The sequence below is a fragment of the Electrophorus electricus genome, chromosome 18 (assembly GCF_013358815.1).
Source record: "Electrophorus electricus isolate fEleEle1 chromosome 18, fEleEle1.pri, whole genome shotgun sequence".
Lineage (NCBI taxonomy): Eukaryota > Metazoa > Chordata > Actinopteri > Gymnotiformes > Gymnotidae > Electrophorus > Electrophorus electricus.
The window spans coordinates 4179917-4207507 of record NC_049552.1 but is presented as its reverse complement, the minus strand read 5'-3'; the positions used below and the strand labels follow the sequence as shown (position 1 = coordinate 4207507).

Below are 27591 nucleotides of genomic sequence, written 5' to 3'. Positions count from 1 at the left end.
AAAATAAGCAGGCACTCGCCATGTTTCACACACGAATCTCTCCCCCTTGAGCGCAGTTTCACTACTCTCTGCTATTGTTATAAGGCATTGATGCGATTTTAACTTTTTTCTTAGAATATACAGACGCCTTTTCAGCGGATGTTAACAACGGCGGGCGGCTATTAAGTGTAAGTACACGAGAATGAGCGCATTGCCTCCGTTAGCATCCAGCTAACGCTGTTTGTTTATCACCGGCCGCGGGCGTGAGGTGTAAACGGTGGAGCGCTTTGTTTATTTCAACGGTCGCCTTACACCTTAGTTTTATTATAAAGGCAGGCACTGCTGTTTACGTCGCTCAAGTGGAGTTTGGAGGTAATGTGAAAGGATATGCCTTTTCTTTGTATTCGTTAGCCTGTTAGCTAGCTAGTCGTTACCGTGATGTAGGCCTCTGTGGGCCGGTAGCTAGGTTACGAACGGCGGTTTGACAGCTCGCAGCACCGTTAGCCATCTATAGTGTTTTTTTGTATATTTGTTTGCCTGTTTTTAAGACGTTGGCGTTAATACTCCTGCTTGTCTACATTTCTGTGTTCTACGTAATAGTAAACGCGTGAATGGTTTTTGGAATAAGCGCATTTACGGAGATGTAATCTGGTTTCATCGGCCGCGCATCAATCGTGAGTGCGCGGCTGTATTTCACACGGACTAAGATCCTGTGCACAGCTACGGTGCACTGTTGGCTTTAATACTGCCATGGTGAAAATGTGTAGTTTTCCCAGGTAGTGTAGGGTTTGTACAGCGGAGGCACTAAGGTCAAGATGTTTGTGTTAAAATACTGCCTAGAGCTGTAAAATGGTCTGCATATGTTCATTACAAAAAAAAAAGAGAGATTCTTGTTTTTCTTTCAGGAGTGCTCATTGAATCAAGGTGACAGTGGCACGCGATGCACCATGGAGGAGGTCCACCAACCGTGCGGAATCTTCAGAGACCAAAGTCCGTCACAGGCTCTGAGGCTGAGGAGCAACAGCAACAGCCAGTTGCTGTTACCCAGCAACAGGCAGCTGTCAGTCACCCGCAGTCGCCGGTGACGAACTTTGCGCCAGCAGCAAGTCCTTCGGCCCCGCAGTCGCCGAACTACCAGATCATCATGAGCCGGAGCCCTGTTCCCGGGCAGAACATGAACATCACACTGCAGAACGTGGGGCCCATGGGGGCTGGGAACCAGCAGATCACCCTCACCCCACTGCCCTCGCCCGGCTTCCAGCACCAGGCTCCGCAGTGGAGGTTTGAGCACGGCCCGTCCTCGTATATCCAGGTGGCGTCGCCTCTGCCCCAGCCCATGCAACCCCAGAGCCCCACCCAGCACAGCCCAGTGTCCCTGCAGGCTGTGGCCAGGCCGGGCGCGCCCGGCACTGCTCTGGGCGTGTGCGGGCAGAGCCCGACGCGCTTCGTCGAGGCTGGCATCATGGTCCGCCTGGGCAGCCCGCCGGGGAGCAGCCACTTTGTGTACCAGGAAAATGCGGGGCTCACCCTGGCGCCGGCAGCACCGGCCGGGACCGTGCAGCTGGCGTCGCCCGGGACAGCGGCGGCGGTGGCCAGGGAGAGACGCCTCTCGCAGCCCCACTCCCAAACCGGGGGCACCATCCACCACCTGGGGCCGCAGAGCCCAGTGGCCACGGGGCCGGCGGGGCCCCTGGGCAGCCCCGGGCACATCACCACCTCCAGCCTGCCTCCACAGATCAGCAGCATCATCAGCCAGCTGAGGCCCGTCATCTTCGAGAAGCCGGCGGCGGGGGTGGGCACGTCCGCGGGCCCCTCCTTCGGGGTCCCCGCCAGCGTTCCTCCTTCCAGTCCGTCCCGGAGCGGCATTGCGCAGGGGCTGCCGAACGCCCCCCTCACCCCTACTGGGGTCTGCTCTGTGAAGAAGCTCCAGCCAAAGAAGCTGGAGGAGATCGCACCCCCTACCCCGGAGGTGGCGCAGCTGAGGAAGCAGTGTCTGGAGCACCATGCCAAGAAGATGGAGGGCCTGAAGGAGGTGTTTAAGGAGTACCTGATCGAGCTCTTCTTCCTGCAGCATCTCCAGGGCAACATGATGGACTACTTGGCCTTCAAAAAGAAACCCTGCGTGCCCTTGTTCACCTACCTGAGGCAGAACGACTTGGACCTCGAGGATGAGGAGGAAGAGGAAGAGCAGTCGGAGGTCATCAATGATGAGGTAAAACCTCGCGTGGTCTCCAGCAGGGAGCGTACTGCATAAATGGATGTGTTTAGCATAAGCAAGGAATTTCACAAATCAATATGCCAGTGATTACGGGAACCGTATCCAGAGATCTTTCCATTCAGCATCTTTCGGGATTTAACTTTATTTGTGTGGTTTTTATTGATTAATTAACTTATTTTTATTACTACCTCCCCCGCTGGGATGTTGTGCCACCATTATATCTGTTTGTATGACAACCTATTAGGTGAAAGTAGTGACTGGAAAGGATGGCCAGACAGTGACACCTGTTGCCATAGCCACCCAACTCCCGCCCAACGTGTCAGCGGCGTTCTCCACTCAGCAGCAGTTCCAGGTGGGCCTCAGAGAGGGAGAGCGACTGGTTCGCATGCTCCTCACACTTAGGCTGCTAAATGGTGTCGCCCTCCCCCGCGGGTTAAGGGTTACGTTGCAGTGTGTCCTCTTCGGAAGCTGTTGCGTGTTGTATTTTCTTCCTCGGTTTGTCGTGAACCCTCGTGTGTGTGTGTGTGTGTGTGTGTGTGTGTGTGTGTGTGTGTGTGGTTTTCTTGTTGTTTTCTTGGTGTTGCCTGCAGGTCCACTCTGGTCCTGTAGGTGGCAGCCTCACCAGCCCGGTGGACATGGAGACCTTCAAGCGACAGCAGGCTTTGGCTCAAGCAGGTAGAACGACGATGAACCAGGACGATTGTTTGTTTATTTTTATTTTTTTTATTTTATTGGTTTTCCCTGCTTGGTTTTCCCTCCCCCCAACCCCCCCCCCTTTGTTTCCTTTTCCTCCTCAAATTTGCTTCTGCTTAATCAATATTCCAGCATCTCTTCCCAGCTCTGTGTGTGTGGAGCCTGAATTCCATAAATGGAGGAGTGTTGCTTCCTGATGTCTGACTGCTGGTGTGCAGCTGTCATTGCCGTGTGCCCACTGTTTTCCAGTTTCCTTTTTCTTTTCCGTTTTTTTTTTTTCCCTATCTTCTTACTTTTTTTTTTTTTTTTTTTTTTTTTTTTTTTTTTTTTTTTTTTTGCGTGTTGAGGGTATTGTGTGTTTTGCATCCCAGATCAGACTAAGAGGTCCCGGATCGAAGTGGGTCGCCATGGGATGATATTCCAGCATCCTGTTGTAGCTCCTTTAGGATCTCCCGGCGTCCCCCTCCAGCAGCTTATGCCGACTGCGCAAGGTAGGAGCGCCGCTGTCTCCCGGGCCAGTTCCACCCCCCATGTCCGATGTTTAGACGCTGCTGGAGGTCAGAGTTCACGCCCCCCCCCCCCCGCCCCCCACCTCCCCACGAGAGTGCCCAGAGGTGACTCACGTCTTTGCCCAAAGCGCAGTCAAGCACTCGCCATCCGCCCGCTGGCGGTCCATACTTTCAGCCCCCTCAGGTCTTTCCCCGTCCCTGAATCGGGGCAGTTGGACAGAAGACTGGCCGGAAGACGGAGCAGTCCCGGTTTCCCTGGAACGGGTCGAATCCATGTCTCATGCTTTTGTATTTGGTTTGTCCATTTATGAGTTGCTCATTCGTTTTCCCGGAGTTTTCCCGTTCTCTTCATTCATTTGTCCTCTTCTTCTTTGCCATATCGGATTTTTCATTGTTCCATCCACTGGCTCACTGGGTGATGAATCTCGACGAGTCTTCTCTCTCTCTGTAGGGATGCCCTACGCCACCTAGACGTTATTTATGTTGTTTGTTTTATAAAGTTTGGCCTTTTATAGTGGACGTTTCTCTCCCCAGACGATTTGGGGTTCCTCCCATCTGCTCTTCTCAGTCTCATTGCATTGTCAGCCTGGGTTCCCCAGTGCCGTCTTCCCACCCTCGTCGCCACCACATTTATGGCATTTAGCTGACGTTTACGTTTACATCACTCAGAGCATCGTTTTCGTTACCCTCGTTCCCATCGTCGCTGTCGTCATCTTTTCCGTCCGTGCTGTCATTCTTGATTTCTGCGGCCTCCCATCACGACCGGACCCCTCTCCCTCAGGCCACGTAGTGGGGCGAGCCGGAGCAGCTTGCCAAGAACCCCCCACCCCCTCCCTTCTCCCCAAGATAAGGGACCGTGACAGGGTGAACGTGAGCAGCACAGAGTCAGAGCTGGTGACGGAGGGGTAGCACAGCGGAGCGTACTGGCGCAGGCGATGGTGTTGGCGCTCCCTATAGAGCGTAGTTGGATGGAGGTGCTTCTTTAAGTCTTTACTCAGCACTGTCCCGCTTCACGCCTAACCCCCCCCCCCCCCCCACCCCACCCCTCGTCTCTCCTCTGCTGTGACCCCCTGCTTTGCTCTGTGGTGTCTTACAGTAGGAGCTGTCTAAACGCACCTGTACTGGACATAACGCCTGCTTCATGCATGCTCATCACGTGGTGTGTTCTGGTTTGGGTTCTTTTTCTTTTCTCTTGGGGTGTCCGCTTAGTGTTGTGTGTGTGTGTGTGTGTGTGTGTGTGTGTGTGTGTGTGTGTGTGTGTGTGTGTGTGTGTGTGTGTGTGTGTGTGTGTGTGTGTGTGTGTGTGTGTGCGCGTGTTTCTTCTCTCCTTTTTGCTTTGCTGTTCTTTTCTCTTTTTTCCTCCTTGTATCTTCCTTTTATTTTATTATGATTGATCTTGAATTCTTAATGCATGACCGATTTGGTTATCCATGGTAGAATTCTTAAACACAGAAGTAGTTTTTTTGTGTTTGTTTTTTCTCTTCACATTTAACAGAGTTATGATTTTCATTCATTCAGATGTGTAGAGTTTCTCTGCTTTACGTAGTCATTGTGACACAAATGGTGTTTTTCTTTAATATCACTCTCTCTTCTCTCCCAACAGTGAGTATCTCATTGTTGGTAAATCCATGCCCATTATGACTGAACTGAGTTTAGTTGTATGGTACAGTGACATTCAAACCAATCTTAAGTGTGTTGTTGCTTTGTTTGGGGGGGCGCATGAGGTTGTGTTTCCTCCAAACGTTGAGCCATCGTTCCCGGTGGCAGCGTGATTGTTTGTGGACGGAGATGTTGGAGCGAGACTGCTGTGGCTCCAGAATCTTCATCCTCTCCTCTTTCTGCCAACTCTCTTCTGTCTTTCTCCTCTGTGCCACCACATCTCCACCTTTTCTTTCTCTCCCTTTTTGTCTGCCCCTCCATCTCTCCTCCTCTTCCCCCCCTTCTCCTTTGTACTTTCCCCGTTCTTCTCCTTCTTCCCATCTTTCCCCTCCATTCTCTCTGTCTGTCTCTCTCTCTCTTTTTTTTTTTTTTTTTTTTTTTTTTTTTTTTTTTCCCCGCCCTGTCCCTTAGGGGGCATGCCTCCCACCCCGCAGTCCATCCAGATCGGCGGGCAGAAGCAGAGCCAGCAGCAGTACGACCCGTCCAAAGGGCCGCCGGTGCAGAACGCCGCCAGCCTCCACACCCCTCCGCCCCAGCTGCCCGGCCGGCTCACCCAAACGGGCCTCTCCATGGCGGGCCTGCCTCTCGCCCTCTCCCAGGCCCAGCCCATGGTGCTGGAGCAACAGGGCCAGGCCGGAGGCGGGCCGCTCCAGGCCCAGGTGAAGCTGCAGGGCGTCCAGGGGGCGGGGGCCGTGCTGGCTGCAGTCAACCCTCACACCCAGCTGCAGACGCAGCTCCAGCAGCAGACGCAGCCCCTTCTCCAGCCGGGTCAGGCGGTGAGTGGCGCTGTGGGGGCGGGGTTATGCAAAACACACTCCTCCTCCCTACAACTAATGCCGGTTACAGCTGGAACTGGGGCTTCCTGGTTATGTCTAGTGAGTTTGACTTGCTTGGTTTGTGGCGCCCTCTGCTGCCTCACAGAGGAAATGCTTTTTCTCCTGTTCAGGCTTTGCTCAGGGTGTTTGGGTGAGGTTTTGGGTTTTGTTTAGGTGCAGTCCTTTTCCATAGTGTTGTATTTGTATTGTGAGGAATAGAGGAGTAGGGGGGATTTTATATAACACAAATTTTAAAGTGTGTTTTTGCAATTGTAATTTAAATCCTATTAAGTAGGAAACGTTTGGTTAGAAGAATTTAACCAGCATTTGTACTAAATTAAAGGTTTGTGGCGTTAGATGTAAAAGCGAAGGTGTTCCTTGTCTTGCTCCTGTTGTAATCTGTTCTGTCTTTCTCCTCTTCCACTCAGACGGTCACGCTCGTCCGCCCCGGAGCGGACGCGCCCCAGCCTGGCCAGCGTCTGCTGAGCAACTCCCTGTCCTCCTCGATCATATCCCCCTGCCCTCTGGCATCGACATCCTCGCTGCCCTCACCCCACCCCTCGGGCCCCATCAGGACCCCCAGTGCCGCGCCCAGCCCCTCCACCGCAGCCCAGTCCAAACTGGTCACCTCCAGCGGCTCCGTGGGGATGAAGCTCTCTGGCCTGGGGCAGGCTTCGGCTGGTCAGGGCACCCAGGAGAGCTCCCAGGACAAGCAGACGGAGCAGGCCAAACTGGTGAGCACGCGTCCGCTTCCCACCTGACGTCAGTGCACTCATCCTTGCGACCGGGACGGTTCGCCTGATCGGGTCGTGAGGCGGAAATGTGAACAAGCAATTCGCTTCCAGTAGTGGGTTCGTTTTGCTTCGCCCCAAGTCTCCTCGGCGTGGGCCAACAGAAAACAAGAAGGTGGGGCTATGAGCGCTTGTTCCTGAAAAAACAAGCCAGATGGAGGAACTGGTCATTGTCATTATTGCCTTGAGGAACCTCGTAAGATACATACAATATGTGAAGCAGTGTGTTCTGCTCCTCGGTCAACACAGTACTGTGAAATCTTAACTAGCTAGAAATACAGCTAACGTAAGATGTGTTGAAACACCACATCGGGCCTGCCCATGGTCACCTGCATTTGCTCTACTCTGTGACCTCAACCGCGGCTGACGCTCTCACCGTGCTCAGTCTAGGTTCCAGGTTCTCCGTGGGGTGGGTGTCTGGATCTGTCGCAGTTAGGCTGAGACACTGACGTAGCACTGTTGTGTGTTTACTCCACACACGCTCCACTTCCGCTAGCGAAGACGTAGGCGGCAACCTCAGACCCCCGCACGACAATGGGTGTCAGAGGAAGGGGGCCGCAGAAGACGTCAAGAGGGGTTTCTGAGTTCTTCTTCGTTGTAACTTGCACTACAGTGAACTGGAGCCTCTTAGATGGCCTGCAGCTGTGATTTCTACAATATATAAGAATCTAGTGAAGAAACTGTTGAATCGGGTCCTCTTGTGAGCTTTTTAACAGATGCAAAATGTTTTAATCCTACGATGGTTGTGTGTGTGTGCGTGCGTGCCCACAGGAGAGCCAGGTGCACCAGCGCATCGCGGAGCTGAGGAAGGAGGGCCAGTGGTCAGCCAGCCGGCTGCCCAAGCTGCAGGAGGCCAGCCGGCCCAAATCGCAGTGGGATTACCTGCTGGAGGAGATGCAGTGGATGGCGGCCGACTTCGCCCAGGAGAGGCGCTGGAAGATGGCGGCCGCCAAGAAGGTGGGAGGGGCTAGTGGATGGTGGGCGTGTCTGTGCTTATAGAGGGGAAGAACCAAGTTGCCTTTTCTAGAGAAGTCTGGCTGTGAAGCTTGCAAGCGCGTGTGCATTTGCATCATTGCCATGCCGTCTGTGCTGTTCTGATATTCAGAGAGGGGTCAGGTGTTGACTTTCAATGCCTTTAACAGGAAAACTGGCTAGTGAAGGCCAAACACTAAACCTGTGTGTGTGTGTGTGTTTGCATGTATTCAGAACTACAGGGAAGATACTGAATGTGTGTGCCACTGTGCGTTACCTTGTAGCAGAATGCAGACCCTCAGGCGTACAGCTGGGAGCTCGCCAAAGTCGAGTAAAGAGTGTATATCTTTGTGTGCGGTTGTCGCTGTGTAGCTGGTGCGCACCTGTGCCCGTTACCACGAGGAGGTGCGGAGGGCCGAGGAGAGGGAGAGGTCGGAGGAGCAGCTGCGTCTGAGGAGCATCGCCAGCACCATTGCACGGGAGGTGGACCACTTCTGGGCCAACATGGGACAGGTGAACCAGACAGACCGTCTTCGCCTCTCACAGCCGGGTGACATGTTGCCTGTGGGGGTAGTTGTGGGTGAGGGGGTGTAGTTTGTCTGTGTCTTGGGTAATAAGCTTACTGTGTCCCCAGGTTGTTGAGATCAAGCTCCGGTTCGAGATCTCTGACAAGCGGCAGAAAGTCCTGAAGCTGAAGAGGTCAGGGGGCAGAGGTGAGGCTCAGCACGGCCACCTCATAGCTGTTGTAGTAGTTGTTCAGAGGAAGCTCAACACCTGCCCTTAATGTGTCACCCTGCAGGCAAACTCACCCATACTTCAGGGGAAAAGTCCGAAAAGGAAAGTCAAGTGGTAAGAGGCTCTTCTCTGTGTGTGTGTGTGTGTGTGTGTGTGTGTGTGTGTGTGTGTGTGTGTCAGTGAGGGAGGGAAGGAGAGAGGGAGGGAGAGAGAGAGAGAGAGATTTTGTGTGTGTGTGTGTGTGTGTGAAGCTTGTGTTCTTCGTGGAGTTTCTAGACTTACCTCATCTCCTGTCTTAGCAGGAGTCCGGCAGCATCACCCGCAAGAGGAAGACGAGCACGTCACTTTCTGATGAAGAGGGTGTGTACCATGGACATACAGAGCCCGCTCTGTGTGTGTTTGTTTCACGGCAATAACTGTGTGTGGGTTTTGCAGCGGAGGATGAGGAGAGTACAATAGAGGAACAGGAAGCCATGGAAGTGTCTGCTGACCAGAAGGCCGAGCTGGCTGACCTCACCAAGGAAGGTCAGTCACACCCGCCATGCCAGTCTCTCCCACGCCAGTCCACATTTGACCTCTGGCCCATCTTCAGAGCACTGAAAACCTAGGAGTCCTTCTTTAACAGGTGGTGTGTGTGTGTGTGTGAGCAGCTTCAGTGCCGCTGGAGGCCCTGGTGAAGAAGTACGCCGGTGCCTATGCTGAGGGCTTCGAGTGGCCACAGCCTGCATGCCACAGCGAGGATGAGGAGAAGGACGAAGCCAACGGTACCATCTTTTCTCCACACAGCAACAGACAACTACGACTACCATATCGCACGTGTGTGTGTGTGTCTGTGTGTGTGCACAAGTGCACACACACCAGTGATGAGACTGAATTCTACGTTCTGTTGTACACCGCACCAGCTGTTTTACCCTTGAGGCAGTTTCAGAACTAAACTCCGTGGGCTCGATAAAGCCGGTGTTCTCCCTCCCCCCGTCAGACGTGGACAGCCCCCACGAGGCCGTGCTGATCGACTCCCTCCTGGGCGACGAGCAGTACCGTGGGCCGGACCGCACCGGGCCCGCTCCCGGAACCGACAGCAAGCCCATCAAGGACATAGCTGAGGTTTCCCGGGCGACAGACGCCATCCTGCCCAAGGGCGTTGCCAGGACAACGCCAACTGTAAGTGCCTCCACCGTCCAGCAGCCGAATGCAGTGATAGCCCAACTCATGATGGACAGAAAAGGCCAGTCAGTTTGTTTTCCTCAGATTTTAAATGTTTTATTTGTTTTATTTATTTTATTCTCTGTGGTCTAAATGGAACCTGTAGTGCAGAAAAAGCTTAATAGTTTTTACGGCAGAACTAGGTCATCGTTTTAGGGTCCAAACAAACAAACAAACACAAACAAAAACAACCTTGCCTCTCCTCTGTCTCCCCCCTTATGGTCCTCCTGTGCCGGTGCTGACAGAACCGCCTCCTCGCCCCCCCCCTCCTGCACGGGACGCTGCGGGACTACCAGCTGGTGGGCGTGGAGTGGCTCTCCAGCCTGCACTGCAGACACCTGAATGGCATCCTGGCCGACGAGACCGGTCTGGGCAAGACCGTCCAGACGGTGGCCTACTTCGCGCACCTGGCTTGCCACGAAGGTTCGTGCCGAACTCGCGCTCACCGCCACCCTCTGTGGGCCACTCCTAATGCGCTAGGCTCCCGGGGCGAACGCCTCCTAGCGCCATGGTGCTGAGATCGTAACAGGCTGACGTTTCACTGACATTTGCCACAAAGATTGCGCTAAGAGTGACGGGTTACCAGGTCTGTTAGATTTACGTTTACATTTCCGGCGATTACCGGATGCTTACCACTGAGCCACCACTTACGTTAACCACTGAGCCACAACTGCCCATTGCACACTTGCCTTTCGAAGCGTGCAGAGGTGTAGAGGATGGGTTTCCTGAGTAAGCACGCGCTGGTGTCCGATGGTCTGCATCTGGCTCTTGCAGGCATCTGGGGCCCGCACCTGGTGGTGGTGAGGACGTGCAGGCTGCTGAACTGGGAGATGGAGCTGAAGCGCTGGTGCCCAGGCCTCAAGGTCCTCCTGTATCTGGGCAGCAGGAGAGAGCGCCGACACAAGCGATCGGTACGCCACACACACCGGGTCGGATAACGGCACCGTTCGCGGCTTTGGGTCTATTACAATCATTGCCGTGTGTTACTGTGTTACAGACATTACCGGTTTTTGCTATGCTAATCTCTAACATTGAGGTTTATTTTTCTGCGAGCTTCCTTATCAGTCTTGGATGAGTCTTCATGAGGGGTGTGATGGGGGGGGGGGGTGATTTAATAATGACATTCACATTGATCCACTAAATGAAAACAGTTTTGCCAGCATAATCTGTGTCACAGCTGATGCTTGGCATCAATATCGGTGATGCGTATATATTTCAAAGATTGCAAAATGGCACACTCTGTACTGAGTTTTATTCTTGGTGTGTGTGTGTGTGTGTGTGTGTGTGTGTGTGTGTGTGTGTGTGTGTGTGTGTGTGTGTAGTGGTGGACGGAGCCCAACAGCTTCCATGTGTGTGTGACGTCATACAAGCTGCTCCTAAGGGACCGCAGTCACTTCCTGAAGAGACGCTGGAAGCAACTGGTCCTGGACGAGGTGCAACTGATCAGGAATATGAGGGAGAAGCACTGGGAGACCATCTTCGCCATCAGGAGGTTGGCCGCCTTCCTCGTCTGCTTGTCTGTTTTCCTCTCTGCGCCTCTGTCGGCTTGCGTGTCTCTCTCTCTCTTTCTGATTGTGTGGGTGGGTGGGTTTCCACAGCCAGCAGAGGCTTCTGCTCCTCAGTAACCCGCTGCAGAACACCCTCCGAGAGCTTTGGACCATGATCCACTTCCTGTTGCCTGGGATCACGCGCTCGTACCTCGACTTCCCCGTCAAACCCGGCACAGACCACAACCAGGACTACTGCCACAAGCTGGTCATCAGATTGCACAGGGTAGGCACAGGCGCACACACACACACACACACAGTCTGTTTTTGGTTTATATAGACAGACTCACTTAGTGTTCTCTCTCTCTCTCTCTCTTCTCCTCCCCCATCCCTCGCTCCCTGCTGCGCTCTGTAGATGATCCAGCCCTTCATCCTGCGGCGTTCTAGGAGAGATGTAGAGAAGCAGTTACCCAAGAAGTACGAGCACATTCTCAAGTGTCGTCTGTCTGCGAGGCAGAAGACCATGTATGAGGACATCCTCACGCAGCCCAGGTGTGTAGCAGACGCAGGGCGACTTTCCCAGTCATCCCCCCCCCCCCCCCACACACACACACCGTCATACCCACATTTATCAGCTTTACTCAGTAGAATTTTTTTTTTTTCTGCTACATTCTGTTTCATTTGGCATCTTGATAATCAGATGAGTTCTTAAATCCAGCAGACTGTTAGGCTGTTAGACTGCTGCCATTGATTTTGTGCGTGTGCGTGTGTGTGTGTGTGTGTGTGCGCGACCTCAGTGCGCAGGAGGCTCTGAAGACTGGCCACTTTGTGAGCGTGCTCCAGGTCCTTATGAGACTACAGCGGATATGCAACCACCCCGACCTGATCCAGAGTAGACCCACAGCCAGCTCCTACGCCTGCCCCGCCCTGCTGTACACCACCCCCTCCCTGCTGCTCACGGCCCTGCACGCAGACCCCTGGAAGGTGGGTGGAGGGTGACGCGTCCGAACGTGATCGTGACCAGTTAGGAATTGTCCACACAAGTTTAGCTGAGCAGTGTTTGGGATTGCTAAAAGACACGCCCCTCCTTCTCCCACAAACCCTCTCAGACGGCCGACCTGTCCCCGTTCCACCTAATCGCCAATGAGGGCCGGCTGACGCGCTACGAGGCAGAGGAGGTCCTCCCCAAGCTCAGACTGACGCAGCAGCTCATCGAGGAGGTGCCCAGCACTCCGGACCCTCCACCCAGACCCAGACCCTGCAAGATCAACCCCATGAGGTACATGCTCTTACAGTGCTCTCTCCTCCTGATTTGTGGGTTTTGGTTCCATGTCCTGACTGGGTCTTGGTGTTTTGTTCCAGGCTTTTCCAGCCGGTGCAATATGACACTAAACCGGAGGGGCGTCTGGTGCCCCTGCCTAGCAGCTCTCAAACAGCACGTTCTACTGCCCCCAGCACCACTACTGCCCCCAGCACCACTACTGCCCCTGCTACTGCCAACCAGAACGCTCAGGCCAGGGGCAAATCGCCCATCAATACCACCTCTTCCGTACAGGGTGAGAGATTTTTGTTAACTTAAACCAATCACGCATGCACACACAGTTTCTACTGTTTAAAACCTAGCTTCTGATAAACAGTTGCTGTCATTTATGAAAAGCTATTGCGTCTTCGTAACTGAAAAGAAGGTATTCTCTAGATCAGAGCTTATACTGACCTGGTGCATACAAACAGTGAACGTGGGCCAGCGTGTGGGAACAGCAGTCAGTCGTCAGTGCCTTCTGTTAGGGTTCATTCAGAGGTTAAGGAAGAAGAACAGAGGGATTATTGTGAGATTATAGTGGGCTGGGAAATGCCTCTGGATATGTTCAGAAGTATGTGTGGGGTTTCTGTTCTTAGCATGCAAAAGAGCTTTCACACCGTTGTTTTCTTATTGGAGATTGTTTTATGGTGTGTAGCATGGTAACTGTATTTGCGTTGTCTTCCAGGGACTTACTGTGTGTTCGTTTTCTCTCCAATGTTGAAGCACATTCACACACTTTTAATACCCATGAATTGCTTGGAGTGAAAACTAAGCCAGCCCTTTTACACTTCTACTAAGCTTTTACAGTTCTGGTGTTTGTCCTCAACTATGAAGGCTCAAAAGTACTTTGAACTTTTATTTTGTTTCTCATAAGGCAGCTTTGCAGTATTTCGAAGGACTGGATTCTTCGAACTTCAGTTATCGGTCGCCCCTGCAGTGAGAAGGCGACATGTTTTTCGCTCTGGGTTGCTACTAGGGGTGTAACGATACGATACGACACAGTATTATCTTGATCCAAAAAAGTCAATATTTTCGTATCGTCAAATTTCCCACACGTACGTCATTTGACATGTACATCGTTTGCGATACGATTTACAACGCGATATTGTTGCACCCCAGCTGCTACCCACGCTGCTACGACTACTTTTTCCCCCCACCCACGGTCCCCTGTCCTTTGCAGCTAGCGGACTGTCCACCGACTCCTCCTCTTTTATCCAAACGTCCAGCGGCTCGGCAGGACTCCTCGTCGGGGCCACGCCCCCCGCCAATCTGACTCTGGGCATGGCAGGGGTGGGAGCTGCGCCCGGCAGGCTGGCTCCTGCCCCCCACCCCCTGCAGGCCGGCCTGCTCCCCCAGAGGCTGGTTCTGAGCTCTCAGGCCCAGGCTCGCTTGCCTAGTAAGTGGTCTCCTCTCCTCCCCTCCCCCCTCGTACACCCCGGCACAGCCGAGCGGCCGAAGGCCGTCGGGTCGGCCCCGAAAGCAGAGACCACTGAATGGGGTTCTGATGAAGTGAGCTGTGCGGGAAAGGGGAGGGGGGGGGTAAAAAAAATTAAAAAGTTCCCCCGCAAGACACGTTGCACTGTGTACACGCGTGGATCGTTGGATCTGAATTTGAAAGCAGATTTGATCTGAACAACCCGACAACGTCCCAGCTCCACTGCCCGGTCTCTCTGAAGTGGGCTGCACGAGGTCTCTCTCTCTCTCGCCTGCGCACTCTGCTCCCCTTTCTCGTCTTCATCCGACCACTTCTACCTGCTATCTTTTACGTTTCCCCTCCTCCCTCAGTGCGCCAGTTCCTCTGTTGACACGCTAATCCGTTTCTTTGTCCGGCTGGTCTCTAGGATGCTGCAATCTGATTTAGCTTCGTCTGTTCCAGCTTCTGCCCTTCTCTGCTGTGTCCGACCACAAGTTTTCTTCCTGTTTGCTGGGGGCACTAAAGCACGTCAGCACGGCTGCCTGCTCCCTTCTCTTTACCTGGTTTTTGTTTTGGTTTGGTTTTGGTTTGGTTTTTTGGTATTGCTAAGCATTCTCGTATAACAGTTACATTTTTTTTAAAGATGATTAATCAAATCCAAGATTTAGTGGAATTTGGGTTTTTTTCCCCAACATGTCGTCTTCCCATGGTTTGCGTTTGTTAAGAGGTCCAGAGCGCCCCCCCCCCCCTTTCCTGTATGTTTTCCAATATCTGTCAGTAACAAGTATAACACACTTCATAGCAAAGCTGAAAAATGTTCCTTCCAGGCCTGCGTGAGTCTGCCATAATCTCCAGAGAGCAAAGCAGGTCTTCAGACCTCTCCAGTCTCTCAGAGGCTCCCGGCAGTCGCTGCCTATCAAGGCGTTCTCAAGCGCCCTGGTCTTTTTAGCAGGCCTGGATCACTAGTTCAAGCTGACACGTTTCACGTTTGTCCATCGTTTTGGAACAACTGCTCTACCGTTCCTGTAAGAACACTGAGCTCATAAATGAAGCTGTAGTACACGATATCGTCATTGCTGCTGGTGTTTAACTAGCGTACAGCCCAGTGTGCGACCGGATCAAACTGGAACACACACATGTTTGCGGCAGACACGCTTATCCAGAGCAACTTAGAAAAGTGCTTTGTCATTTACTCATAGAATACATCCTAGCCAGCAGAGTAGGTTAGAGTTCAAGATTACCAATGAGCTAGAATACTGTAGAAATACAGGGATCACTGCTGATGCTTAGAAGTGCAAAACACATAAATTCTATAACAACTTTAAGTGCAATACAAAAAAACCCTGCAATGAGTACCAGAGTTTTACTCCACATGGGTGCAGATGTCTCAAACACTCTGCAGGTGCGCACTGCACTGAGTGTGACAGATGTCTGTCAGAGAGACAGAAAGTCCTCCTGGGATTGTTTTAATCCAGATAGGAAGATACCTAGCTTTAGGAATACTCATACCATTCCGTAAAAAGCTGCACGCACTCAGCAGGCCATCTGGGAAGCGGCGTTAACAAGTTTCTTCATGACTGGTTCACCTACTGTGTTAACCCACCCTGGATGTGTGCATGTGTACTGCGCTTCCTCACACTGGAACTAACTGCCACCAGGACGTTTTGTTCTGCTCGAAACAGTCAACGTTTTTGTCTGCTAACCACCAGCCTGTGTGTGCGTGTACGCCTGTGTCCATCTGTCCTGAAGGTGGCGACGTGGTGAAGGTAGCCCAGTTGTCGTCTATACCCGGAGGCCAGAACCGCATGGCCCAGCCCGAGACCCCCGTCACGCTGCAGTTCCAGGGCAACAAGTTCACGCTGTCCCCCAGCCAGCTGAGACAGCTCACCACCGGCCACCCGCTCCAGCTCCAAGGTGCACTCGCGTCTCGTTGGCCAGCTCACACACACCCAGCCCAGTGTTTCGGTGAAGAAGGGGCCCTGGGTTTCATGTGTGTGACCAACACCACTGCTCCGTTGCTGAAACGGGCATGATCGAGAGATGAATGAAACTTAGCCGGTGTTTCTGCCTTCAGGCGTTGGGCTCAGCACAAAGACCGGTTCAGCCCAGCGCTTCGGCCCAAGTTCTCTTCATGTCTCAGGCTGATAAAGGCAGGGACAGTCCAGTTAAACAGGGCTTGCCTAGTTCTCTTATGTTTAAATACAGCCTGAAAATTTCAATTTGGAAAAAAAATGAGCCTATGCGTTATTTAATAGTTCAATCTACTGGATTATAAAACTAAAACTATTGCTGCTGCTTCCTTTGGACTGAATTTGTGTGATTTTCTCTGAAAATCGAGGACTGATCTTTAATCTTCCTCCCTCCTCCTCCTGCTCCTCACCGCCACTCCCCTCCTATAGGAAACATTCTCCAGATTGTGTCGACCCCAGGGCAGACCATCCTCAGGCAGCAGGGGTCCATGGTGATGCAGGCGTCCCAGGCTATGCCCGTTCAGAATTCCACAGGACCCCCAGGGCTCCTCCCAGTGGGCACGGTGGCTACGCCCCAGGGTGAGACCCCTCGTTTGCACGTGCGGTTGTGTGTGTGTGTGTGTGTGTGTGTGTGTGTGTGTGTGTGTGTGTGTGTGTGTGTGTGTGTGTGTGTGTGTGTGTGTGTGTGTGGTCGTCAGGGGAAACAAGCGCAGCACCTACTCTTGACTCGTGTGCTCTCTGTCTTCCTGTCGCACAGCCGGGGTGACCGCCGGCGCCACGGCAACAGCCGCTGCCCCTAGTGACACAGGAACCACCAAACCAACAACAAATGCAGTGCCACAAGTGAGTATACACACACCTGCTCCCCCCACTTGCCCTGCCTGTCACCCTGGTTCTGTGCGTCGGTCCCCAAGCCCACAGTCCTCCTGTGTGTTTCCCAATTAGTCGTGCGAGGAGCGGGGCAGGCAGCTCAAGGAGCGCCTGGCACGCCTGTTCGCGGTCAACGAGCGTCGCGTCCAGCGCGCTGTGCTCTACGGCGCCGACCTGCTGGAGGCCTGCTCTGTTGCCCAGGGGCGAGCGCCACCTCCCCTCCCCGCTCCCAAGCACTCCCACTGGGCCTGGAGTGGCCGGGATGCCTGCCTGAAGGCCCAGCAGTCCTGCGTCTCCACCACCGAGTCGCTCCGCTCCGCCATTATGTCTCCCGCAGACAGGCTGCGGGAAGGAAACTGCCTGCTTAAGAGGTGGGTGCCTTTTTACCCTGAGTAGCAGCTCTGTAGAAACTTTCTAAAGGTTAGGTGTGGAGGACTTGAATTTTTTGTTAAAAATTTGTTTGTGATATAGATTCTTTGCATTCTTTGCTTTGTGAACACTGTGCTCCTTAGACCGAACTGAAATTTTTATTTTATTTTTTTTTCCTTCCGCAGGTTGTCCTGTGTGCTTCCTGCTGCTGTAGCTCCTCCCCCTCAACTTTATGCAGCCAATCCCCCGCCGTCTTACAGCCTGGCGCAGAAGTCGTTCAGGCGACAGGCGCAGGAAGCATCCGCCCCCTACAACTCCGAGATCCGGAGCCTGGCCTGTCCTCTCCTGTTTGAGCTGGCCGACGAACACACGCTCGAGATGGACTCAGGTTGGCCTCGGCTAACTCTCCTAACTCCTAACAGGAATCTACCAGGAGAGTTCTACTCATGTCGTGTGTGTGTGTGTACAGGTAAGCTGGAGGCATTATCTATCCTACTGCACAAGCTGACAGCAGAGAGCAGGAGGGTCGTGATCTTTACCCAGATGACCAGCATGCTGGACATTCTGGAGGACTTTCTGGACAGCAGACATCTAACCTACGTACGGGTGGACGAGAGCCTGTCGCCTGACGACAGACAGGTATGCTGTACAGCAGATTCCTGTTCTGGGAGTGTCCAGAGTGACCTCTGTTTACGGTGTCTCTCACTCCTTTCAGATTCAGCTCTGTGCACACTTCCGGTTCCAGCACTGCTGAAACATATATTTTTTTAAATCCTCTACGCAATTTGTCTCATTTAGTCACTCGGTAGTTATGCGAGCTGTGCCAATGTCTCCGCCCACCTGTCCGCCTCTCAGGAGCAAGTGAAGAGGTTTAACCGTGACAGACAGTTCTTCAGCCTCATCCTGACCAATCGCTGCTGTTCCATCGTGGGTCACGTGTTGGACGCCGACACCATCATCTTCTACGACACAGACCTGAACCCCAGCATGGACGCCCGCACGCAGGAGTGGTGCGACAAGATCGGGCGCTCCAAGGACATCCACATCTACAGGTGTGTCTGCATGCACACACTGCGGGCCTTCGGGTGTGTATCGGAGGGTGCAGCGCCCTCAGCGGAGCCGCAGTGGCGGCACGGGGTTGTGGACTGTGGCTGTAGGCAGCAGAGTAGAGCCGTAATGGTGGCGTTCTCCTGCAGGATGGAGAGTGGGAACTCGGTGGAGGAGAAACTGCTGAAGAGTGGTACGAAAGACCTGATCCGGGAGGTGGCGGCTCAGGGCACGGACTACACGCTAGCCTACCTCACTCAGGTAGGTCTCTCTCTCACACACACAGACACACACACACACACGGTACATTTGCGGTACTAGATAGACGTTACTCTCGTTGAGCGTAGCGTCTGCTTGCTCTTTGTAGCGCACCATTCGGGACCTGTTTGAGGTGGAGGCAGGCTCTGGGGAGAAGGTGGAGGAGTTCGTGGTGCTGCACCAGGAGCCGTCCCCGTCCGAGTCCATCCCGCCCCACGTGGCCAGGCCCTATATCCAGGCCCTCAACACCATCACCCTGCAGTCGCTCCGCCCGAACGAGGAGAAGCAGCGGCACGACGCGGCGCAGAGCGGCGAGGAGGGCATAGGCGCAGCACCGGAGGAGGAAGAGGCTGGGGTAGAGGGCGAGGGATCGGAGGAGGCCTCCCAGCTGGAGGAGCTGACGAGCGTGATGGAGCAGGTACGTCGGGCTGGACCGCGCAACCTTGGGATTGATGAGGTAGGGGGTTACCTCCCTGGGCTGAATCAAACGCTTTTCCTGCTGAAACGTGTGACCCTGTCTGCTGTAGCTCACCCCCATTGAGATGTATGCCCTGCACTACCTGGAGTGCCTGCACGTTGGCGAGGATGAGATGCTTGCCAAGGTAGGAGGAGAGAAGTCCACGTTCAGAGCGGTTTTTTTTGGGTGTTGAGAAGACTCTTAGGTTCCTCAAAAAGTGCCCCCAAGTCCCTCAAAAAGACTCTCTGTGCGCTCGCATGCAGGAGTGTGTAGAAGCCGCCAAGAGAGGATGGGAGCTGCGTCAGGAGCAGAAGGTGAAGCGTGAGGCAGAGGAACGGACAGTGCTGGAGGAAGAGGAAGACCTCTTCACCTACACCAGGGAGGACGCTTACAACATGGTACACGGACGCTGCGTCACTGACACACACACTGCCCTTTGAACCCATCGCCGCTAGTCCTGCAAAACTCAGTGCCGGTTTTTATGTCCCGTAGGAGTACATATTTGAGACCGAGGACGGCCAGACAGAAATTATGCCAGTAAGGACAAAATTCGAAAAGATGAGAGATATGCATGCGTTCAGTATTTTAGCACGTTTCTAGGCTTCCATGTGTAACTTATCGTCAGTGCTTGCTTGACTGTGAGTGCTATTCTTCTGTGAACACCCCCCTCCCCGCCGTAGCTGTGGACCCCGCCCACACCCCCTCAGGATGATAACGACATCTACATCGACTCGGTGATGTGTCTGATGTACGAGTCCACCCCCATGCCCGAGTCCAAACTCCCCCCCGTCTACATCCGCAAGGAGCACAAGCGATTGAAGATGGATGCGTCAGGTAAGGACGCTGCGGTTCTTCCGCCTTGTGTAGCTTCCGCGTGTTGGGGGGGGCCGGGGTGTCTAGTTTTGTTCGCGCGTGACCACGTGGCTCACGTCGGGTCTCTGCGCCGTCGCCAGCCGCCGGGCGGAAGAAGAAGAAGGGTCACGGCGAGGCCGTCATCCCGCCCCGCTCGCTCTTCGACAAGGCCAGCGTGCTGAAGGTGCGCCGCGAGGGCAAGGAGCAGAAGAAGAACTTCTCCCTGAAGCAGCAGGCGCCCTTCGCCAAGCCCCTGCCTTCATTGGGCAAACCGGCCATGGAGGCGGGACAGGACAACCCCGAGTGGCTCATCGGCGAGGACTGGGCCCTTCTGCAGGTACTAAGAATGTACTAAGCAGCTGCCTGTACTGATCACTGTCATGACCCATGTCATGACCATGTGTGTGTGTGTGTGTGTGTGCGTGTGTGTGTGTGTGTGTCGCCTGTCAGGCCGTGAAACAGCTCCTGGAGCTCCCTCTGAACCTGACCATCGTGTCTCCGGCGCACACGCCCAACTGGGACCTCGTGAGCGACGTGGTGAGCTCTTGTAGCCGCATCTACCGCTCACCCAAACAGTGCCGCAGTCGCTACGAGAACGTCATCATTCCCCGCGAGGAGGGCAAGGTGAGGGAGGGAGGGAGGGGCAATGAGAAATTCTATTACATTTCAGAAACCGTTTTCTATGCTTTGCCAATACCAGTAAAGCCATTTTGATTTGACTTGATCTGTTATGGGGGATGGGCTATGGAATAGGTTTTCTTTGGGGGCAGCAGTATTTTTAGTGTGGACAGTTTTATATACATGCCTTTATATTTAAGTGTACGTTTCGCTCTTTACTATTTTTTTTATTTATTTTTTTAAAGTTTTGTTCTGTATTTCATGTTTTAATTTGTTCTCATGTAGTTGATATATGAAGCTAATCCCAAGAAGAAGACCAAGAGTATCTATAAGGTAAGATGACACTGCAGCGCTGCCGTTGGCATCCCCGTCTGCCCGTGCTTACGCCACATCGCCCCCTGGTGACCGCGTCTGTTTCCCACCAGCAGTCGAAGAACAGCCGCCCCCTGCGGACTTGTCAGATCTACACGCAGGACGAGCACGCCACCCAGATCCAGCTCTACAACAACCGCTTTGAGCTCATGAGGCTGATCGCCAGCAAGAGGAGCCCTCCCATCAGACCCATGTAAGCCCCTCCCATCACCCTCTGTCCTGCTGAGCTGAGCTGCTTGTTGGCTGGTGAAGGCCTTCTGAAGCCTCACACAAACATGTGCTTTTGCTTCTTCTTGTTCTTTACGTCTCCAGGCTGGGAATGAATGCTTTCCAGAAGAACCCGAAACATGCTTCTGTACTGGCTGAGAGGTGAGCTCCCCCTAGTGGTGTCTGTGTGTGTGTCTGTGTGCATGCGTGTGTGCGTGGTTGCTCTAACTGTGTGGTCTCCCTCTGGTCTTTCCCCACAGTGGGATCAGCTATGATAAGCCCCTCCCTCCCATCCAGGTGGCGTCTCAGAGAGCAGAGCGCATCGCTAAAGAGAAGAAGGTGAGGGCAGCGAGGCTGTCGGATGTCTGACAAGTTTGACGTGTGTCAGCATAGTGGAAATGAGAAGAGCACAAAAGTCTTTTTCAAAGCCCCAAATCTTACCCTCTTCCTCTCTTCCAGGCTCTAGCAGAGCAGCAGAGAGCTCAGCAGTTGGCCCAGCAGCAGGCCGCTGGAGCTAGCCAGGCCCAGGGGGCCGCCGCCCAGCCCCAAGCCCAGCCTCAGGCAGCTGCCGCTGGGCCCCAAGCAGCCGGAGTCCCCCAGGCCACCCAGCAAGGAGCCACTGCAGTCCTCAACACTGCTGCGCTGGTCTGTCTTTCCCAGCGTCGCACGGCTTGTTTTGGTTTAGCTGGGTTGTGTGTGTCTGTGTGTGTCTGTGTGTGTGTGTGCGCAGCCCCTGTAAGGTTGTGTCTTCAGATAAGTGAATGTTGTTTGTGCTTTATTTCCTACAGGCTGGAACAATCAAGACTGCTACTGCTGGCACAGGCGTTCAGACAGGTACAGCCTCAGCACCGGGCTACGCTCTTCATCAGCACCGAGCCACACTCGGAGACTTAGTCCATACCACCATGGCTCAAGTGGAGAGTGCGTGTGTTTTCATATGTTGTGACCATTCAGCCACACTAAAGCAACAATGGACATGCTGGCCATTCCCCTTGTCCCTTAAAAAAAAGAAATACATTTTATTTAGATATATAAAATAAATTTAAAAACTTTTTTTTTTTTTTATACGTTTTTCTAATATCGTTTACCGAACCAAACAAGTTCAGTTAGCCACTGTAATGACATTAGAGTTACACAAAAAGTGCCTTCAGGAAAAGAATTGCAGAAAGAGTGAAATAGTGAATGTAATAGGAGTGATATTATTATTATTATTATTATTATTATTATTATTATCAATAGTAATAGCAGTACTTGCAATAAGACACATAAATAACATTCCTTCCAGTATTTCCCACACAGATGACCAGATTACAGAGAACCTGTGGTATTTATGAAGGTTCTTGAAAGCCAGTATTATTAATAGGAAAACGTTGGTGTCAGACTGTCTGTGTTAACCACGTTAGGAGATGGAATATTTGAGGAAGTCCACAATAAATTATTTTTGCCAAACAGGTTAGGACTCCAAGAAGATAATCTCTGTCTGGATTTGATCATTTCTGGACAAGGAATCTAAAAAATGACACAACTGCAGATATTTGTAAATATCTGAGTTTGGAAGCCTAAATTGCATTTTAATGTACTCAAGCATCATTAGTCCTCGATTACATATAACAGAGAAATACTTTATTCCAGACAAAAACTATTTCACGGCCCCATAGGCCCATAATTGGGGTGGGGGGGATTTGGATTGAGAAAATTGTTCAGTGATTAGGGATTTTCATATTGCCTGACATCCTTCCAAAAGTTCCAAAAACGTATCCTTACATTTATTAATGGATTTTACATGTCCTTTCAGCTTTTCAGGTCACCCGTGTTGGTGTGTACTAGGTCCGAGTTAGTGTGTGTGGTCTAGGAGCCGTGTTGGTGTGCACTAGGTCAGACGCATGACTAAATGGGTCTCTCTTCTTTTTCTCTCTCTCGCTGCCTCTCAAGCCCCCGTAGGGGGAAACCTTCTCGTGAACGCGGTGGCTGGAGTTTCCCCAGGACAGTTTCAGGGTAACAAGCGTCTGGCGTCTCCTGTTCTCTCCGGACCCATACCCGTAAGACTGCAGCTGCTCACTTCACTGTTTTACTGGAGAGACGTTTGTTCTCAAAACATCCTGGAGGTTTGCAGTTATAGCGTATAGGCCCACCAGTTTTCATGCACAGCATGTGTTGGCCATCCTTGGGACCACAGTCTACTGGTTGTTTGTGTACTGGCTGTGTCTAAGCACTACAGCAACTCTGTGCTGCCTGGTGAGGACAGTTGAGACACCACCCAAATATGGCACTCAGAAACTGAGCAGGGAGGAACCATGTGCTTTGACACGTTGTTCCTTTTAGCAGCTACAGTCAGTAACTCTACTGTGGTCCATAACTACTCTGATCTGTAGCCGTACCGTGGTCTGTAACGGCGGTCTGTACCTGTTCACCTAGAAAATAATGTGTCCATAAAATCGTACCTGTTAAGTGCCTGCCGGTGCAGATGAGTTGTCCCTAATAAAGTCAGCGATGGGTGTAAAATAATCTAATACCAAAGCAGCAGTGTAAAGACGTCCCGGAACGTACAAGGCTGCGCGTTTAATTGAATGAAGTGTTTGTGCTGTCGGATGGCATTCCGTCTTGTGATTGACTAACGGCTCATTCGTCCCCTCTGTACCAGTCCACCGGCACGGCTACAGCCCAGGTCATGCACACGCAGCAGAGGGCGGTTCCTGCTGCCGTCCCTGCCGAGGTCGTCGCCATAGCAACCAGCCAGGGTGTGCGACCTGTTACCCCGGTGACTGCCTCGGCCGTGGTATCCCCCGGTCTGCCTCAGGTGTCGCAGACGCGCTCACTGGTGGCACAAGGTAACGTAGTACGTGTGTGTACGTACACACACACACTAATAAGCAGTGTGTGAGAATGTGTTTTCGTAGTTCTTCACCAGATTACCATACTGAGCATTTTACAGTCAAAGCTAACACTACTGTTCTTGTGACTTTTCTTCTGGTGTTCTCTCTCTCTCTCGCTCTCTCTCTCTCTCGCTCTCTCTCTCTCCTGCCCCAGCAGGGGTGCAGTTTACCCAGAAGCAGATCAGTTCAGCCCAGTTGCAGATCCTCAGGCAGCAGTCTGCCTCCCCTCAGATCAAATCTGTCAACAAACCACCGCAGGTGCGTGCGCACACATCTTAACATAAAGCTGTGAGTGTGGGTGAGCCATTTGCCGATGTGCTTTGCTGGCTGTCTGGAAGCCCTGTGGGTGTTGGAGGAAGTGTGAAAGTCGCTGAGTGGCTGTGTTTGCGCTGGAGTGTGTGTAGCGCTTGCTCAGCTCCCCAGGTGAGAACACACCTCTCGCATGCAGTCTTCCTCTGCTGTTCTCTTCTAGCAGACAGTGCCTCTTGCAGTCTAGATTAAGTGCGTGTGCGTGTGTGTAGGACCTGATGAAGATGCAGAAACAGAAGCTACAGTTGGCCCAGCAGCAGCAGGTTGCTGTGGCGGTGGCCACAGCTCAGAACCAGCAGACCTCTGTTTCCCCGCAGGTGCAGGCAGCCCCGCTCCCTCAACCCAGCACCCAGGTCACCACAGTGGCTGCTATGTCAAAAGCAGGACCTGGACTCCCCAGAGTGGTGAGGGCAGGCACGCACACACACACACGTGCACTGACCCAGGGAGATGTGTATCACCTCACCGCGTAGTGTAGCTTTGACTCTTAGGCTGCTCACTCCAGTTTCTGCAGGGCACAGAATTAAAACTCTTCATAAACCCGACAAGTCGACACAGAGGGGGGTGAACCCACCACTCAGATAAAAGACTTCAGCAGTGTAGTGGGACGCACAGGCCAACTCTGAGGTTTAGCCACCCACGGAAACTTTGCTTGGAGAGCTGTGGAAACGGAGACCTGTCGGAAGAGGTGTAATGTGTGTGTCTCTCTCTCTCTCTCTCTCTCTCTCTCTCTCTCTCTCTCTCTCTCTCTCTCTCTCTCTCTCTCTCTCTCTCTCTGCACATCAGACACGTGTTCCTTCCGCAGTCCCGCCTCCCCAGGTGACGCTTACCAAGTCCACTCCCATGATGTCTGTGCCCGCCGTCGTCTCCTCCACCGGGGTCACACTCAGCCCTGGCCTCAGCGTGGCCATTGGACAGGCCCAGAAAACAGGTCATTTCCTGATTGGTTAATACCAATGTTAAAGGAAAAGGGCGTTTGTCTTTTCTCAGAGCAGCTGTCCTAGTGAGGGCTGTCGAGATGTAGAGTGTGTGTGTTCATATGTGTGTTTGTGTGGGCCAGTAGTACCCAGCCCATTCCAGATGCAGCAGTTAATCCGCCAGAAACCACAGGTAACAGCACAGGCAGCCACAGCCCAGCTGAAATCAGCCCAGCCTGTCATGCAGCAATCTGCAGTTCAGGGCCAGATGAAAACGCCATTTCCACATACCACCACCCAGTACTTCACCGCATCCGTCTCTCAGCCCCAGAAACAGCAGATACAGGTAGACACACACACACACACACACGCACATTTAATCACCAGTCTAACACATTTATCTACAGGAGATCGACTCTGTAGCTCAGTAGTGCCTGATCTGTAGTGTGTTGGCCTGTGTGTGAATGCGCACCTGTGTTAGTGTTGCACTGACCCTCTCTGGCTGTAGGTTGCTAAACAGATGCAGCAGCCGATAGTCTCCTCCCCTCAGCAGGTAAGATCCCACACCTCCCCGCTACCCCCAATCTGAATGTTAAAAAGGATCACAGCTTTTCTTCAGTCTTCATTATTAAATGGCTGCGTGTGTGCGTGCGTAGATCCAAACACAGCCACAGACGGTGGCTCTGACCCCGGCGGCAGCTGCAGGTGCGATTCCTCAGGCCCAGGTGCAGGTCATCCCTGCAGGCTCCGCCTCCACTGCGCAGGTCGTCCAACAGAAGCTGCTCCAGCAGCAACAGCAGGTTGTTGCGGCGACTGCCACTGCCTCCCCCCAGATCCAGACCCCTCCCCCGAACAGCCCTGCCCAGCAGCAGAGCTCCACAGGACCCTCTGGCGGCGAGGGGGCAGTACAGCAGCCTGGCACACCACAGCCCGCAGGCAAAGGAAACGTGCGCACAGGGGCTGCTATGAGGTCCAAGACCCCCGCCAAACCCAGTGGAGGCAGCTAGACGCGCACACACACACGCACACACCAGTGTTTGTTGGTTCGTTGATTGGCCAATTATATTCACTCATGTTCTGTCTGACAAGTCTTATCTTATTAATCTCTCTCTTTCTCTCTCTCTCTCTCTCTCTCTCTCTCTCTCTCTCTCGCTCTCTCTGTGTGTGCTTTTGTGTGACCAGTCAATCCTGTCATTGGGCTAAGGACTTTCTCTAACAGGAGACTGATGAGTTATGTAACAGTGTTGGTGTCAGTTTTTTACACACACACACATTATTGTGACACTTCTCTTTGAAAGGACTATCATGCTGTAAAATGCTTTGCTTTTTTCTACTGCTGCTTCATCGTTTTATTCCTCTGTAAACGTTCTCACACTCCCATCGTCCAAGGGTTTAAGGGTGTATCTGGTCCAATCAGTGTTTCCGAGCGCCGTGTCTCGCTACGTAATCGGCTCCTTTAGAGAATGTCCGGCGGGGCCGTATCGCTTCCAACCTGCCCTTCGTCTAAGCGTGCTTTTCCTGACTGACCTGTTTCTATTGTTCTTTTTAACAAAATGATGTGTATTTGCACGCCCCCCCCCCCACGCCTCGCTGGCCCTCTCAGTGGTGTAGCTTGTTTCTGTAATTATGGCTGCTGGACACTGGCAGTGTACAAGCATCACAGTTCAGGTGGAGCGTTAGCAACCCGCAGTCAGGGCTGGGCAAGGTCCAGTTTATTTCCCCCCCCCACGCCAACACGCAATAAAACCCCACGGAAAGCAATATGCCCACCACGGGTATCGAGCTTGACTCTCCCACAGACCCCACGGAGGAGCGTCCCGCGCGTCTAACCCAGACCAGTGTCCCTGAAGTGTGAGCAGTCTGTTCTTAGAGTAGCTGGCGTGTCCAGAATGTGCGTGCCGTTGTTTGAGGCTGTTGAGTGAAATGGACCGACTAGAGAAGCAGCTGTTAAGTGTCGACTCTGAATCTTCGCTGTGGGAAGTGTATAATATAACTTTTCACGAAATGGTGATGAGCAAAAGCAGCCTGAAGAGCAAAGTGTCTTCGTAAGTAATTTCCTTGAATTGCGTTAAGAGTAAAATGATGCGTTATTTTAGCGGTTTTCTGAGAAGTGTTCCAAAAATCTTTTCTTTGGTTTCTGTTCAGCATCGAGCAGAACTGAAAGAGACCCAGTTCCTTTTTTGTTGTTGTATTTGGTTCGTCTGCTGGCTCCACTGTACCGCTTGTGTTGCTGTGTTTGTTTTTGTTTTGAGGAATGAATATGTGTAAATACCAGAAAGGAAAGGACGCATTTTTTTGTAATTGTAAAGTAGTTGTGTTTTCATCAGATTTTTCCAGCTTAACTCTATAAAGTGTTCTGTTTTTACACAAGCAGGATCTGTGTGTGTGTGTTTCTTATCCAAACACATTTTGCTTTGCTAATATTTAACTCTGAGATAGCAAGAGCAAGTTGAAAACATGCCTGAGGTAACAGTAAAACTCAGCCACTCTGGAGTCTGCACTGTCAAAAAGTGTGTGTGTGTGCGCATGCATCTGGGTTTGCTGACCCAAGCAAGTGTCTTGCTACTGAAGATGAATATGGCCAACAGGGACTTTAATTATTAGTGTCCTCTCTCACTCACACACACACACACACACACACACACACACACACACACACACACACACAGAGAGACACACACAGACTCTCACCCTTGC

General features: G+C 52.6%; 1 protein-coding gene across 12 annotated transcripts; it reads left to right on the top strand.

Annotated features, from left to right (window-relative positions):
- ep400 (E1A binding protein p400) lies at positions 1-26227 on the top strand. Of its 12 annotated transcripts, none has more exons than XM_035536249.1 (53): positions 1-167; positions 885-2191; positions 2442-2549; positions 2788-2872; positions 3262-3381; positions 5470-5834; positions 6302-6607; positions 7436-7621; positions 8009-8149; positions 8271-8349; positions 8436-8485; positions 8674-8731; positions 8807-8896; positions 9022-9135; positions 9351-9532; positions 9820-9997; positions 10349-10485; positions 10897-11066; positions 11173-11347; positions 11477-11613; positions 11859-12045; positions 12171-12340; positions 12424-12617; positions 13542-13757; positions 15525-15689; positions 16175-16324; positions 16503-16588; positions 16691-16986; positions 17170-17372; positions 17454-17623; positions 17840-18036; positions 18181-18292; positions 18399-18707; positions 18817-18891; positions 19010-19144; positions 19239-19283; positions 19427-19580; positions 19700-19935; positions 20049-20222; positions 20502-20549; positions 20645-20781; positions 20901-20957; positions 21056-21134; positions 21255-21440; positions 21584-21629; positions 22728-22834; positions 23437-23623; positions 23823-23926; positions 24190-24381; positions 24764-24908; positions 25038-25240; positions 25403-25447; positions 25551-26227. In XM_035536249.1, exons 2-53 carry the CDS (start codon positions 920-922, stop codon positions 25899-25901), a joined length of 9114 nt encoding a protein of 3037 aa, XP_035392142.1. In that variant the 5' UTR covers positions 1-167; positions 885-919; the 3' UTR covers positions 25902-26227. The 12 variants fall into 12 exon arrangements, with proteins under 12 accessions (XP_035392142.1, XP_035392136.1, XP_035392137.1 ...); XM_035536243.1 differs by having other exon boundaries at positions 20642-20781; XM_035536244.1 differs by having other exon boundaries at positions 8671-8731; positions 23826-23926.
- Positions 26228-27591: the final 1364 nt, after the last annotated feature.